We start from the raw sequence: 15,815 nt of genomic DNA, 5'->3' as shown, positions 1-15,815 counted from the left end.
GCTTCATTTCTTTTCTTTTTTTTTTTTTTTTGCAGAATTTTCTTCAGAAAAGAAAATGATTAGATCTCATACGTGAATGAAAGTTTGTTATAACAACATTCATCAATCAGCTAGCAGCTCATGACTCTGTAATATCATGCAAATGTTTAGATTCAGTTGCTTTCTTCATTGATGATACATACATCGATTTAGAGCAGCAATGTTGAATGTGTACTCAGAGGACCCATTATTTAAAAAGCTAGACCCCTATACGTATTTATTTGCAAGGATGTAAACCAGATTTTGATAGAGTTTCAGAGGGTAGATTTAATTATGAATCTAGTTAATTTTTAAAAACAATAGCTGTAATTTTGAAGTTGTTTTTTTTTCCAAATCTCCAAATGTGTGTGTGTTCGTGTTTAAAGCTGAACAAAATCTGGCACAAAATAACAACAACAAAAAAAGCTATCTTAGATCAAGGTTCGGTATTTCAGTATCACCCCATCACAAGTGGATCTAGGCCAGATCTATGACTATGTTATCATCTAGATCTATTAGATTGATTTAAATGCAGAGCACCGCACAGCCACGATGCATCTACTAGTACTAGTCTATATCTAATTCTAGCTCTATCAATTATGACTCTATGATTATGATACTGATACTACTCAGTACTGATCTCTCTAAAAAGTCAGTCCACCAAGACGTCTCTCGGAAGTCTCTTATTCTTATCCACGAAACAGTGTGAAACACTGAATTACTGAATCTGATTTTTATCTAGATCTAGACCTACACTTACTTTACAGTCTTACAGTTAGACTACCTAAGTCTAGTAATTTAACATGTTAAGTAATCTAGAAGAGAAATCTTGATTTAGATCTACTCATCTAGATATCTTGATCTAACAGAACAATTTATAACACTAAGGCCAGGGGCAGAGTAACCGTAATCTGATGGGGAAGCTCTGCCATAATTTTTAGATCATCATTTAGTCAAATTTTGTGAATTTACTTTACTTTAGTCATTTAAGATCTAGATCTAGACATTTTAGATACAATTACATCTATGTAAATATAATATATAGAATCTAGTCTAGGTGCCAAAAATGTTTAACATGACTTCTTATGTTCCTTCCTTGTTGAAGATAATCATTATTTTATCCTAGCACAAACCTCCTCCAGTGGCCTCCAGGACAATGGGGATGGCAGTGAGCAGGGTTATGAACTTGGGACCATTGAGATGACCGAACGACATACTGCACAATCAGGCAGCCATCCCAGAATCTAATAGGGGCTTGATCAAGATCTAGAAGGACAAAAAGAACTAACAAAATTAGTTCTGATATCTTTAAAAGTCTTGCATTCAACATTGTTGATGATCTTGACTTTCTTATGTCAAGAGCTTAGGAATGGGAACCTGTTAAAATATTATTTGTTGATAAAAATTGCAATGAATATTATCCTGAAATACTCATGATCTATCATAAGTGTACTATTCTTCTTGCATTATTTATATCTAGACTCTATAATAACCCTAATAATAGGCAGTATTTACAGACCACCAAATTCTAGTTTAGAGTACATCAAGAACTATGTAATCAGTTAACTACACTTAAAGAAAAAAATAAAAATGCAGTTTTTTTGGATTATTGGTGATTTCAACCTACCTGATATAAATTGGAAAACACTAACCATAGATAAACATCAAAACCTTAAGGATCTAAGTTTAGATCAAATCATTAAAAAACCAACTAGGTTAAACAACATGTTAGATCTCTTCTTAACCAACAGACCTGGATTAGTAGTAGATTATGATATTATCCCTGGTCTATCAGACCCTGATATCATTAAAATAAGCAGTCAGATAAAAGCAGTTGCGAATACAAAACCTAAAAGAAAAATCTTACTCTGGAATAAATGCAACTTAACACAACTACCCCAAGCTGCATTAAACTTGCAACAAACATTCTTATCAGAAAAAGACATTAACCAACCAGTCGATGACCTCTGGAATGTCATTAAAAACATTATAGAAAATCATATACCAACTAAATACACATCAAACAAAATAAATAAATGCTGGTTTAATAATAGATTAAAGAAGCTTTGTAAACATAAGGAAAACCTATATAGCAGTGGCTGAGAGGTAAAGCGCTTCTCTTTTGAACCGGGGGTCCCGGGTTCGAATCCTGGTGAAGACTGGGGTTTTTATTTTTCAGGATCCTTGGGCGCCTTTAAGTCCACCCAGCTCTAATGGGTACCTGACATTAGTTGAGGAAAAGTAAAGGCGGTTGGTCATTGTGCTGGCCACATGACACCCTCGTTAACCATAGGCCACAGAATCAGATAACCTTTACATCATCTGCCCTATAGACCACATGGTCTGAAAGGGGAACTTTACTTTACTTTTAAGGCAGAAAGTGTCTATATAAAGTACATAAAAATTAAACACCTAACCCAAAAAGTAAGCAGACAGCTGCAGAGTGAATACATAAACAATGTAATATCTAAAGATAACCACAAAAACCTATGGTCATACCAGACCTGCCTACCGTTACGCAAAATGCGTATTCGTTACGCAAAATCTCCCAAAAATGACCGCCGGTACGCAAATACGCATTTAACCCGTCGCGTTACGCATTTCGTATGCTTTTTTTTTCTCCTCTCTAGACTAGCTTACAAGCGGTCACGGAGGTCACGCTAAGCCCACCTGTGGGGAGAGGGGCGAAACAGAAAAGGTGGGGTGAACACAATGTGCCCAGATCTATACGTTGATTGGTACTTAATAGCAATTAGATGTCTAGAAACGAAGAACGCGTGAGTGAGGGAGTGGCGGGCTGGTACCAGGTTGGTACCGTCAGTTAGCTGATACACCAACGTGACTTTTTTTTTTGTAAGTTCATGAGTAGAAATTAATTATGTTGGTGCATTCCTGATTCTCGTATTCATTTCATCATTTGTATAGAAAAAAAATCGAAGAGCTATCGATTCAAAACACATTGAGTGACATTGTAGATATCTAGTCTAGATCTGGATTCTAGATCTAGAATCTAGATAACTTGTTATACAGGAATAGATCTAGCTCGAGTCTAGCTAGTCATTACGTTATGATTCTCTACATTACCCTACAAACTAGTTATAGATCTAGATCTAGTATGATTTAGAATTTAGATTGACTAGATCTAGATCGATAACATCTACTACCATCTAGTCTAGATCTAGACTAGATTCTTAGTCTTAGTATAGAATAGATCAAGTATGAAGGTAGGCCTACGAAAGTTTGGATCTAGCGGATCCACGGCATCGGTAACACTTTTGAGCCCAGATCTAGAATCTAGAGTAGATTATATTCATTATATAGACATAGATCCAGATCTAGTCTAGATATCATCTCTATTGATCTAGATTTAGATTGTAGATCTAATCATGATATCTAATATTATATTTTTATATATATATATATGACAAAATAGAGGATCACGTAAGTGTTACGCATTCTGGTGCCAAAATACGCATTTTGACCGTAAGTGTTACGCATTTGGACTTTTTTTGGTAGGCAGGTCTGGGTCATACATTAAGTCTAAGAAAATGGAAACAAAAAGCATAGCGCCATTAAAAGGAGAAGACAACATAAGATAATGAAATTAAATCTAACATCCTAAACAAATACTTTGCATCAGCATTCTCAGCCCCAGGAGACAAAGACATATTACTTAATTTAACCAAGTAGACAACATAGGAGATATATAAGTACAAGAAAAGGGAATCCAAAAACTATTAGCCAACATCAAACCAAATAAAGCATCTGGACATAATGGTATTCCGGCTAGATTACTCAAAAGAACTAAGCAATGAGCTAGCACCAGTGTTCAAAATACTTTTTCAGGCATCTCATAACCAGGGCAGAGTACCAAGGCACTGAAAAGAAGCTAATGTCACCCCCCCTCCCCACCCTATTTAAAAAAGGAGAAAAATCTGACCAGGAAACTACAGACCAGTATCACTTACCAGCATCACATTAATATCCTAGAACACATAATATGTAGCAACATCATAAACCACTTAGACAAACATAATGTCCTCACACCATACCAACATGGCTTTAGGAAATATAGATCATGTGAAACACAACTAATAGGACTAATTGGTGATTTTTCAAAAGGTTTAGATAACAGTGAGCAAATAGATGCTATCTTACTAGATTTTTCCAAGGCTTTTGACAAAGTTCACCACCATAGTTTGCTTAAAAATTAAAATATTTTGGCATTGATGGTCCATTGCATCAGTTGATTAAAGATTTTCTGATAGGGAGAGAACAAACTGTAATAATAAATGGCTCTAAATCAGCACCAATAACTGTAAACTCAGGTGTACCTCAAGGAACAGTCTTAGGTCCACTACTATATTTAATTTATATAAATGATTTACCAAATTGCATTAGTTTAGGAACAAAAGTCAGATTATTTGCAGATGATTGCATAATATATAAAACAATAAAAACAACATACAGAAATTTTACAAAGAGAATTAGATGAATTACAGAAATGGGAATCAAAATGGAGCATGTCTTTCCACCCAGAAAAATGTCAGTTGTTAAGAATAACAAAAAAACTAAAACAAATTAATTCCACTTATCTTATTCATGGCAAACCAGTAACACAGACTAAAAACGCAAAATACCTAGGTGTTATAATAAATACAAAACTGTCATGGAATCCCCATATTTATGAAACTATCAAAAAATCAAACAAAGCATTAGGGTTTATTAAAAGAAATTTCTATAAATTAAATAAGAACATTAAACTAAAATGTTATTTAAACTTGGTTAGGCCAATAATAGAATATGCATCCTCTGTTTGGGACCCCTCAACTCAAGAAGGAAACATTAAGAAACTGGAACAGACACAAAATAGAGCAGTGAGATTCATAACAAACGAATATTCACATTTGACTAGAGTAACACCTTTAGTAAAATCACTAAAATTAGACAGCCTTCATGAAAGAAGACTGAAAAGCAAAGTAGCAATTATACATAAAACACTGAACCATAATCTTCAAATGCAAAAACAAAATTTAATAAAATACTCAGAAAAACACAAAGATAAAGGTACATTCCTCGTTCCATATGCTTGGACAAATTTGTACAAATACTCCTTCTTCCCTAGTGCTATTAGAGCATGGAATGGGTTGCCTGAGCTAGCCAGGAAAACCAGTGACTTGGCAGAATTTAGGTCATTGGTTAATATGCATGACTAAATGCATGACAAGTAGGACGTAATTATCTTCATTTTTGAAGTAACGTCTGTATCATATAAGATACATATATATTTTATATTTTTCAAATTGCAAGTGTTGATTTGATACAGACCTTTCTATTGCAAATGTTTAGATTGAAAAATAATGAAAAAAAAAAACACAACAATTTTGTAAAATGTAATTGCATAATACTGATTGCCATCTGTGATGTTTAGTGCAAACCATCATAACAATTAGATATCTGTCAATAATGCTATTGACTACCTAAATGCAATAGTACATCATATAACAAAATACAATATAGCCCTTTCTTTTAGTTAAGTGAACCACTTATTCAATGGTGTGGACCATTTTTTGTGAACTAGTTGTTTCTGAATCACTTGTCAGGGAACCGTTTGCTAGTTGGACCATTTTTTGTTTGTCTGATTTGATCAGAAACTTTTTGTTACCTAGCATGTTTGTACCAGAGAAATGTTGCTAGAAGATAAAGCCATTTTTTTTGTTTTTTTCTTTCGGAATAGATGAGCTTGTAGTCTTACCTTCACTCCATTATTTCATTTTTTTTCTCTGGCCTTTTGTCTTCAAACTTTGATAATTCTAGCTCTCTAAAGGCTGTATATTTGCTAAGTTTGTCACTCCAATCAAATTGTTTTTAGCCTTCTTCCTGTGATCTCCAATAAGATAAAAAATTGTATCACTGAATTACCGTCTTAAAATTATAACCCATAAATATATATATATATATATATATATATATATATATATATATATATATATATATATATATATTAAACATTGTAATTGTGGCATTCATATAACACACTTTGCATTTCTATTTTCATGAGCTAAGACCCCCCCATTTTATGCACAGCATATTTTGAATTTAATTTGTTTTATCTTTGTATTTGAAAAAGAAATACTTTATATGATAATTAATTTTTATTTTTTTTTTGCAGGGCACTATCCTTTTTTTTTTTTAAATGAGATTTGGTCTTAAATATTCTAGTCACACTTTTGTCAGGTGAATTGATGCTGCAGAGATGGCAAACCTTGACCATAATAATGAGGGTTGGTTTGACTGGGCCTACAAAGGGGTGGACCACTCGTTTCCGGGCAACGGTGGCATAGCTTGTAGAGATTTCCTAAGCTTTTCTCAACGTTGCTGGGAGAGTTTGGGAGCCTCTGCTGTAGCATTGATTGCTTTGGCGATAGCGTACCCTCGTCTGAGGTTACCTCGCCCATGTCCCTGTGCATATCGACACAGAGCCGATCCCCTTGGGAAAAGGCTTCTCCTGCTCCTGATGTGTTTGACGTTTGGAATAGAACTTGGTTTCAAATTTGCTACGCGTCAGATGATCTGGATAGGAAATCCTTGTCATCTTGCAACAATGCTGCAGGTAAGAGATTTTCGTCACCTAGCAACAATGCTCATAAATAAAAATCCTTATCTCCATCAGGATTTAATTTCAGGGCCTCATTCTTAACAAACATAAGAGCTACAGTCACTGGTTTCATTTTTTAACAGATTACTAGTTTTTTTGTTTTTTTTAAAATTATTTTATTATTTCACAAACTCTGACTTAAGAGGGCAATAGTGAAGCCTTTTTTACTTTTAGATATCTATGTTTATTTGGTGTCTCCAGCAAGTTAATATGTATTTTTAAGATGTTTTGAAAACTGAGCATTTTTTTACTTAATGTTTAGGCTTTAGTGAAACTAAAGGTTTGTAACTTTTTCTCTAATTTTTGCCCATGACTACTTGTAACATGTTTAAGAATACATTAATGAGTAAATTTTAATAAAATCTCGTTCACTCTATACAATCTTGGTTAAAATTCTCACCTTCAAAATTTTTAAATGTTAATTTCTGTTTAATGTTCGACACTTAATAATGAGACAAAGATGTAGATGCTATAAAACTTTAGTGTGTTGTCTCTGTTTAAAATGTTTGATGAAATTGTTTAATTTACTTTTAAGAGCATGACTTTATCTTTTAAACTTATAATGAAAAAAAAAAATTAAAAACATTAAATATATTTTTTCAAACAGATATTTATGCTCGCTGCCCCTCCTAGTAGAATAGTGACAGCAGCTTTCAGGCTCCATATGCACATGTTGACAGGAGCTCCAATAGCCATTCTGTTTCCTGTGATAAATACTAGATTGGTATGTGTTGCATAAATAGTTCCAAAAAAATAGATAAATGCATAGCTCCATTGTTTTGTGTACTAGTAACTGTTATTCTTTGTTTTTTTCTAACATTTCAGCTGCCCTTTGAAACCAGTGTTTATTTCCTTCAACATTTCCTAATGCTGATAATACCATTTTATTTAATGAGTTTGGGTGGTAAGTATTACTATTTGCCATTCTTGCAATTGTGTTGTAATATTATGCTTGAAATGTAATCTAATATTAACAAATGAATTATACTGCTTAGGTTGCTCAAAAGTTTTTTTTTGTTATTTTTTGCTTTAGAAAAAAAAAAGGAATTAAATGTGTTGACAAATGAATGGCTAACTAGTACAAGTTTTGTTGTTTTCTTTCTAACATTCCATTTATGGACTCAATGTTTCAACTAATGAAAATTGTACATGTAACCTATCAAATAAATACTGAAATTATAATAGGGAATGTCACAGTAGTTGAATTAGTGAATTCTTATTTATGTTATTTGAATCGATAATCAAGTTGCTATAATTAAGTTATCCTGTTCATATTTCTCACTGTTCAGACCAAACTGTGATTCACTGTGCCCCCTCACTGATGAGAAGACAGTGTCTTTTTTGACAGCCCCAGACTTGATTAATTTTAATTTCGATTAGTTTATAACATGACACAAAGCTTAAAAAAATTGTTTTTTTTTTTCGGTAATAGTCTGTTGTTTTTTTTCTTCCAAAGATCCGTATATACCAGAGAGACTTAATGATTTCAGTTGGTCCATGGTGGCCTTTGGTTTACTTTTTCTTTATCATTTTATACCTCTCCAGATGCTAGCTTATGTAAGTAAATTTGATTCATATGATATTTATACTTTCAAATGCACACCTTGTACTGTGGTAATGAAAAAAAAATTACTTTTAAAAATTTTTTATTCACAAAGGATAAACCATTTATCTTCATTGTATTTAGTTTTAACTTTTGTCCTAAACTATTTATCTTGATGTCATTCACCACTTTAAATTATACAATGACAAATTCTAATACTTTTTAGTGGCCCCCATAAGAGGAACAGCCATTGTTAGTGTTGTGTAGTCTGTCCATCTAAAACTAGTAGAGCTATTGAAAATCTATTTCAACATATTTTATGGCTTGCACAGTTTAAGGGCTTCTCTTTGTCTTCTGGTCCTACCTTTTCTTTTTCAAATTAATTATGTAAATCATTTTTTTCATTTAAAAAAATACAGTTTTAAAACAATACATAAAGGCAAGGGAAATAGATTAGCAAAGAATGAAAATTTTTTTTTGTAGTATTTATACATACAGTTTTTTATACATACAGTTTTGTCTTGTCAAAAAACATGGTATAAAAATATATTTGTGTATCTTTTGATGTATCAGCTATTAGTAGAAAAACATTTATCTTTGTTTAAAAATTAAAAAATTAAAAAAAATTAAAATTATAAAAATAAAAAATAATAATAACACAATTGTATGTGCATATTTTTACCCACTTTTTAAAGTGAGATATAATGGCAGTGGTATATATGTTATTAATGATCTAGGACTAGATCTAGTAGCTAGTATCATTTCATTGCCACATTTCTTTTTTCAACAAAAAAGAAGACCATGACATAAATATTCCTTGTATTCTAGAACTATAGAGTTAAATACAGAAAGAGTTTTTACTTCATTTTTACTTGTTATGAATTTAGATTTAGACTTCTCTATAAACATGACTATAATTGGTGACTTCAGAATTTGTTAGGGCTATTGGTTTAACCCTATTAAAAAGTATCTGAATGCCAACAATTTGGGCCCCTACTATAATATTGATTAATACAGAACTGGAATCAATTTGGTCATTGTGCTGGTCACACGACACCCTAATTAACTGTTGGCCATAGAAACAGATGACCTTTTCATCATCTACCCTATAGATCACTAGGTCTGAAAAAAGGGGGTCCACAGCTCTGAGGTCCTCCATAAAAGTTTGACGTCAAACTTTACGAGAACGTCCCTGTTTCCGCTTTCCTTGTATTGGCCTCCATGTCATCGCAGCTCATTGTACGAGTAATTCATTCTGTCAGAGGACATGTCCCTGTTGAAGGACATGTTCATGTCTCGATATTGCAGAAAAGTGGGAATCACTATCAGATGCTTAAAAACTAAAAAACGAGTTAGAGTTTTTCTTTGGCCGCAGTTCAACAGTCTGTTAAATGGGGACATGTAAGCAGACATATGGGGGCTGCCTCTTTGAAACACAAACCCACTCTCTTTGTAATCTTTCTTTAATACAATTTTGAAGCAATGTTAAACTGAAAGCTTTTGAAAAGACTTTTTTTCCTTTATAATTTAAATGCACACAAAGATCACTTTGTAAATCTAATTTTTTTTTTCATTCAGGTATCACATGTAAATTTGAATAACATGCTGTGCCCTGCTGTCTCTGACCCATTCCATGGAAAATTTTATCGGCTCTTTGCCATGGTTCACCAGATTATTTTGATACCTACACTTGGTAAGTTACTGGTCATTTTGGCTAAGGCTATCAATATTTTGCCATGTGACAACCCGCCAGACGAGTGCTTTCTGTCTTACGCTTGGAACTGTGAGACCAAATGCTGTGACTATTCCACATGTTCTTCCAACGCCACAACAGAAAACAGCTGCCAGGATACTGGGGACACCTCAGAGTTGGACAGTGGAGTCTTGAGCAGCGGGTGCAACTATAAGTTGCGCTGTGACCCTTGCAGCCAAAAAAGCAGTGGCCTGTATCCTCGGTTGAAGTGCTGCTTCTACTGCTGTGACCATGCAAACCATCAATTTAACTGTAGCTGTAGTATCAATGAATCAAAAGATGTGGGTTCAGTTATGCACATTGTCAATGGAAAAATAATCGGAGAAGTTTCACGGAAGGATTCAGATAAGGAAAAAGGATTGAGGAAGAGAGAGAGTGATGCTGGACCACATAAATCCCAGGAAAGAGACACTCATTTAGAGCAACATGGACCACCAGATTCTGTTCAAGGAAGCTTAACAGACCCTGATCCTGGCACAGAAGAAGAAAAACATATCAATAAAACATTACACTTGCCCGAGTCTAGTGATAAAAGAAATGGCCACACCAAATCTCACTGAGAAGATTAGAATTATTTTTCATTTAAGTTATTGATTTCTGTTTGAGAGAGCCTCCACTCCAAACAAATGTTCAAACTTTTTGACACTTCGTTTCCCTTTTTCCAAATGTAAATAATTGACAAACAATTTATTTCAAGCTTTTGTGCAAGCAGTTAATAGGTTTCAATTGCAATTTATTCCCATATATTTATTACAAATTTTTGTTGTTGTTGTTGAATGAACTTGTATAAGGAAACTGAAAGAGCTCCAACATTCCTATTTCAAAAGCTGTACTGTCTTTGTCTTATTTACCCGTGCCATGTGTTCATTCATTTTGTTGTCCCAATGATTATGGCTCCATTGTAGTATTTATACTGATGTGCCATGATGGAAGATAAACTTGAAAAAGAAAAGTTTGTTTTTCTTTACCTTACAAGGATATATTTTACTATTGTATAAAATGAGATTGTGTACCAAGAAAACATTACCTTAAATAGTTTGAATGTCCTGAGCAGTTCAGTTTTCTTTTAAAAGACAGAGTTCAACCCACAGTAGAGATATTTGAATTTCACATCTGATGTGCACAGTACAAAATAAACAAAAAGAAACGATTACAAATAAACAATATAGACCAACTCTCTATGCAGATACGTTATTTGGAAGTAGAAGCGGTAGTCTATTTATGAATAATACATTTGTTAGCAGATGAAAACATTGTTTCCTTGACTTGATAAAACTAAACATTCTTTATCCCATCTACATCCCTCCACATATTTCCTATGATTGAACTGTTGTCCACCACAGCCTCATTAGAGACGAAAATGCACACTATTGGTAAGACATTTTGTCAGGCATGGTTGAAAGTTTAGTTAAACTTTCTCTGTTAAAATAAGGGCAGTGGACAAATTAAAGATTAGCTAATGCTTAAAGGAATGCAGCTTTTCTTTACTAGGAGTATAAAATTTAGTAGCACAAAATCACAAAAATATTCACTATTCAATCCAATCTCATCATATGTTTCCCCTTCAAAAACACCCTCCTACTCAACATGGACGGATTTCTGTCACCTATGCAACTGTGTGACTTTTTACAAAATGTAGTGGAATCTAGATTTTTTTCTATAGCAATTAGAACCTACCAGAAAACTTATGAAAGGATATAATCACATTAACTTAAGCAGCCATCTGTGACATTTTTAAGCAGTCACCTGTGACATCTTAAATCAGTCAGCTGTGATATCCTAAGCAGCAATTTTCTTTTCACATCATCTAACTTGTACTCTTAGTGCAATAATTTGCCTGGCATTACCAATCCCCCGACCCCTTTTTTTATGGTTAAATTGAATTAGCTAATGTTGATGGCAACACAAATGTGTACTCATAAATCACTAAGGAATCACTAGAAATAGTATTTTTCAGCCCAGTTGCTATGTTGACTTAGTCTTGTGTCAGGTGGGTCTACAATATATAATAATTTCATACATAAGGTGCAGATTCACTAATTAGCTTTGTTTACAGTGACAAACACATTCCTTACATTTATTGTTGAATAGTGCTAAGTAGCACTACAGAAGTATCACTACAGAATATAAATGTGTCTTAGGATTGTTCTTGTATCATGGAATTCAGTCTGTCTCAGTAGGCAACAAAAAAAAAGACTTTTGTGGTGAACACTCTTTGTATGTTAACAATCATATTCAGTCATTTCAATATGCTATCAAACAATAGGCAACAGTTACTTCCCAATGATATCTTGAAGTGCTAATGTTTTAAACATAGCAATGTTTCTGCATGGTAAGATGAATTAAATTGTTTTCCAATTTTGAAAATGAGATTGTAATAGTAATGGCAATTTTTATGACTTTATAAAGTAAATGCTTGTAATTGTACTTGTTAGCAATTTTGTTTTTACCAAGTCTCAAATAGCAATCCAAGTATTGTATATTTGGTTATTTAAAACAAAAATATATAATATAGTAATATATATAGTAGTATGTAATAATAATCAATAATATAGCCAGTTTATAACTTATTCTTTATTTCAACTTTGACCTGGCAAATCACATATTGGTTGTGAAGATAAGAATCTAATTTATTTCTATAGTAGCTATGTAAACAGTACCAGTACTAATGTGCAGGACATCAAAAAGAAATCCTAACTGTTAGTGGTAAGTTAATCTGTGATAAAACAACTGAAGTGGAAATTTTCTTGTTTCTGTTCAAACAGCCATTTTCAAATGTGTGGATAGAAGTTTGTTTGTACATGTATTGCATGATTGTAGTGTAGAATGGGAATAGAACATTTACTTTGAAACAATATTTGTGTTTTTATACATTACATTTAATATTTGAACAATTAACATTGTTCATTTATGGGTCACAGTTTTAGAATACTTTTTGAATACACAATTTTAGACTGTAATACTGTAATTATTACTATAATTATTAACTACCACTTAATTAAAAAAAAAAAAGTTGTTTACAATTGATTAGTTGAAAATGAAAAAAAAGTAAAATTGCTCAGCTAGAATAGTTATATGTAGCTGAACTACAACTATTAGATTTAAAAAAAATGTGTTTTCTTAGTTAAGGCAGCATTGGTTATAGCCATCAAACCAGAGATTGTTTTAGCTAAACAAAGGATTCTAGATAAAAAATTGTTTTGCGGGGAATGGAAGACAGGGTGGTTGATATTTAGTTATTTACATTAAAGTGTTCCAGTGATTTAAAGTATTTTTTTTTTTTTTTTTTTAGATTATGCTTTCTATTTGAAATATTTGTTTAAATTGCTGTCACAAATGTGCCTTTTTGCATTGTTGAAAAACTTCAATGCTTGAGATGAACTAGAGGCTATAATGTGTCATTGTACACCTGTGCCTGATTTAATTTATGTGAAGGCCTCATCTTGCTTTAAAGGCTGTTCCCACAATTTTTCAATCACATTGTGTGTTTCAATTTTACACCTGGATATTTCTTTCTTTACTTGTATTATTTTAGCTTCTCATGACTGGAAGTTATTTCATCATGACTATATTATATTTATATATATATATATATATATTAATTCAATAATGAGATGTTAGATCGCTTGGACTGCTAGGATAGATTTTTTAAAAAGAATAATCGCCATTTAGAAAAAAATTCTTATACTTTTTTTCTCATGTTAAAGTGAACTCGTGTGAAGACTGTCAGGAAAAGTGTAAATAACATAATTCATAAAGCCATTTCAGTACCTACAGCCAGAAGTTTTAGGAATTTGAAAAAAAAAGAAAAACCTAGTGAATAAGTTTCCTAATTAGTTTTGAAATAAAAAAAAAAATATAAGTGCTCATTCTAAATTTTAACACTTTGAAAAACCACATAAGTGGCCCTTCTTCCACATTGCTTTATCAAGCTGTCAATCATTTTTGGTAACTCTGTGGGCCTCTTTATCGTTTAAAAAAAATTTTCTCATCTTGTACATGTCAGGTGAATGGTGGCAGTCTTTAAAATCATAAACCTCATGGTGTAGATTAGAAAAATAAAATAAGAATTTTTTTGTGGGTATTGTGTACCCAGAACTAGTCAAAGGTTTTTAAAACCTTTTTTTAAAAAACTTTGTGTGTGTTCATTTATTATAAGTACCTTTTTTTTTTCATTTATTTATTTGTTGCATTTAATACTAGAATCCTTTTTTTTCTTTATGAATATTCTGATGTTATATAATTCTAAATCAGTTGCAATAGATGTGATTGCAGGAACTCTTTTTATCACATTATAGTTTACATTCATGAACAGAACTATTTATATATTACACTTGTTATTTCAAAGTTGAACTTGATTTGTTATATAGTTATAGAATTAATCCTGTTCTCAAATGTAGCACATGAACTCTTGTATGTGCTCTTTTAACTTTTGTGCAAGTCTTTTGTTTTATCAAAAGAGCAAAATACTATTTACTACCTTAAAGATAATGGAGCTTTTTTTCCCATTTTAGAAATAGAATGTTGGTTATAAATAAACACAAATTATTATTATTTTTTTAATGTTACTAGAGGAATCCACAATCCGGTTTTCTATAGGATGCGATACTATTGTGTGCAAAACCTGATGACAAAAAAAAATCATACAATACTTTGGAACTATTGCTACTGGTGAGGATTGTCAAATTTGAGAAGCTTTTTAAAACAAAAGATGAGTTATGTCTTGGTTTTATCTCCCTCATTCTCTCTCTCTCTCTCTCTCTCTTGAAAAAAAATGAAGGTAACCCTAATCCTGAAAATGTCATAAACATGCATTTTAGATTTGAATCAATATTTGTCACAGTTTAATTCATCTACAGAGATGTTCAAAGTTTCCTAAAGTGCCAAGAACACTCTTGCTCTAGCTCCACAAGTACAGAGAATGTCCCTTAGTCATTAGTCCCTCAGTCTCAGCTTCCCTCTGGTCTAGCTCAATGGGTATTTACATTGTCTCAAGTCCCAATATGCCATTCTAAATGTAACTGGTGACAAGTATTTTGTTGACTGTGTCCTAAGAGATTCTCTCTTGATATTATACGCAGAATACTGTGCGCTTAATAAATTATTTATTGTCTACAAGATTCTATGTATTCATGTGTGAGTATTAGGTATTTTATTTTGATGTTGTGTTTATAGCTATCCATTTAGCAGTATTTTATTATGCTCATTGCGCTATAAATTGCTGATGGCTGTTAAAGAAAGGTCTAAGGCTAGCTACAGTCCTTTGGCATGTCTATGCTTCAAGGCTTAACTTGGAAATCTGATAACAACTGTCTGAAGTTGTATATGAATTGTATTTTATTTATTAGGCTTTTTTTTTTCTAGATTGATCTATTTTTATTCCAGAGCATTGTTCATTATTAGTCATGAGGTTGTACCATGGCTTGTTAAATATTTGCTATAACCAACATTGATCCATGTACTAAAGCCTGTACAAATATTGTATTCCCAAGTTTGTCATTTTTTTGCACTTGCAGCCATTGTTTAACAGTTCAGTAGTAAATTATTACACATTTTGAAATTTTACCTGATATTTTTTTTTAGAATAAATTTCCTGAATGCACTTAAATGTTTTGTTTTTTTATGTTACTAGATCTTTCTGTAATGTTTTTATTTTTCTTGTTTTATATGTACTAGATCTTTCATACTGTTTTTGTTTTAATATGGTAGACCTACTAATCAGACCTTTCTAAATTGTGTTCTTTTGTTTTATATGGACCGTTACTAACTAGATATTTTATACTGTGTTGGGTTTTGTTTTGAATATGATACTAGATCTTCCTATCCTGTCTTCACTAATCATT

General features: G+C 32.3%; 1 protein-coding gene across 4 annotated transcripts; it reads left to right on the top strand.

Moving 5' to 3' along the window:
* Positions 1 to 393: 393 nt before the first annotated feature.
* LOC106056393 (transmembrane protein 164-like) lies at positions 394 to 15,574 on the top strand. Of its 4 annotated transcripts, none has more exons than XM_056012463.1 (6): positions 394 to 459; positions 6,191 to 6,631; positions 7,284 to 7,400; positions 7,502 to 7,580; positions 8,133 to 8,233; positions 9,798 to 15,574. In XM_056012463.1, exons 2-6 carry the CDS (start codon positions 6,275 to 6,277, stop codon positions 10,530 to 10,532), a joined length of 1,389 nt encoding a protein of 462 aa, XP_055868438.1. In that variant the 5' UTR covers positions 394 to 459; positions 6,191 to 6,274; the 3' UTR covers positions 10,533 to 15,574. The 4 variants fall into 4 exon arrangements, with proteins under 4 accessions (XP_055868438.1, XP_013068573.2, XP_055868437.1 ...); XM_013213119.2 differs by having other exon boundaries at positions 423 to 582; XM_056012462.1 differs by having other exon boundaries at positions 428 to 669.
* Positions 15,575 to 15,815: the final 241 nt, after the last annotated feature.

Source organism: Biomphalaria glabrata, chromosome 15 (assembly GCF_947242115.1).
Source record: "Biomphalaria glabrata chromosome 15, xgBioGlab47.1, whole genome shotgun sequence".
NCBI classification, from domain to species: domain Eukaryota; kingdom Metazoa; phylum Mollusca; class Gastropoda; family Planorbidae; genus Biomphalaria; species Biomphalaria glabrata.
The sequence above is the reverse complement of the archived record's forward strand: the minus strand, read 5'-3'. Positions and strand labels throughout refer to the sequence as shown.

Bases quoted from the DNA above. Each gene is read 5' to 3' on its own strand.
- LOC106056393 (XM_056012463.1), top strand. From the start codon at position 6,275: ATGGCAAACCTTGACCATAATAATGAGGGTTGGTTTGACTGGGCCTAC. The intron at 6,632-7,283 runs GTAAGAGATTTT...TTTTTCAAACAG, and splicing joins ATCTTGCAACAATGCTGCAG to ATATTTATGCTCGCTGCCCC. The intron at 8,234-9,797 runs GTAAGTAAATTT...TTTTTCATTCAG, and splicing joins CTCTCCAGATGCTAGCTTAT to GTATCACATGTAAATTTGAA.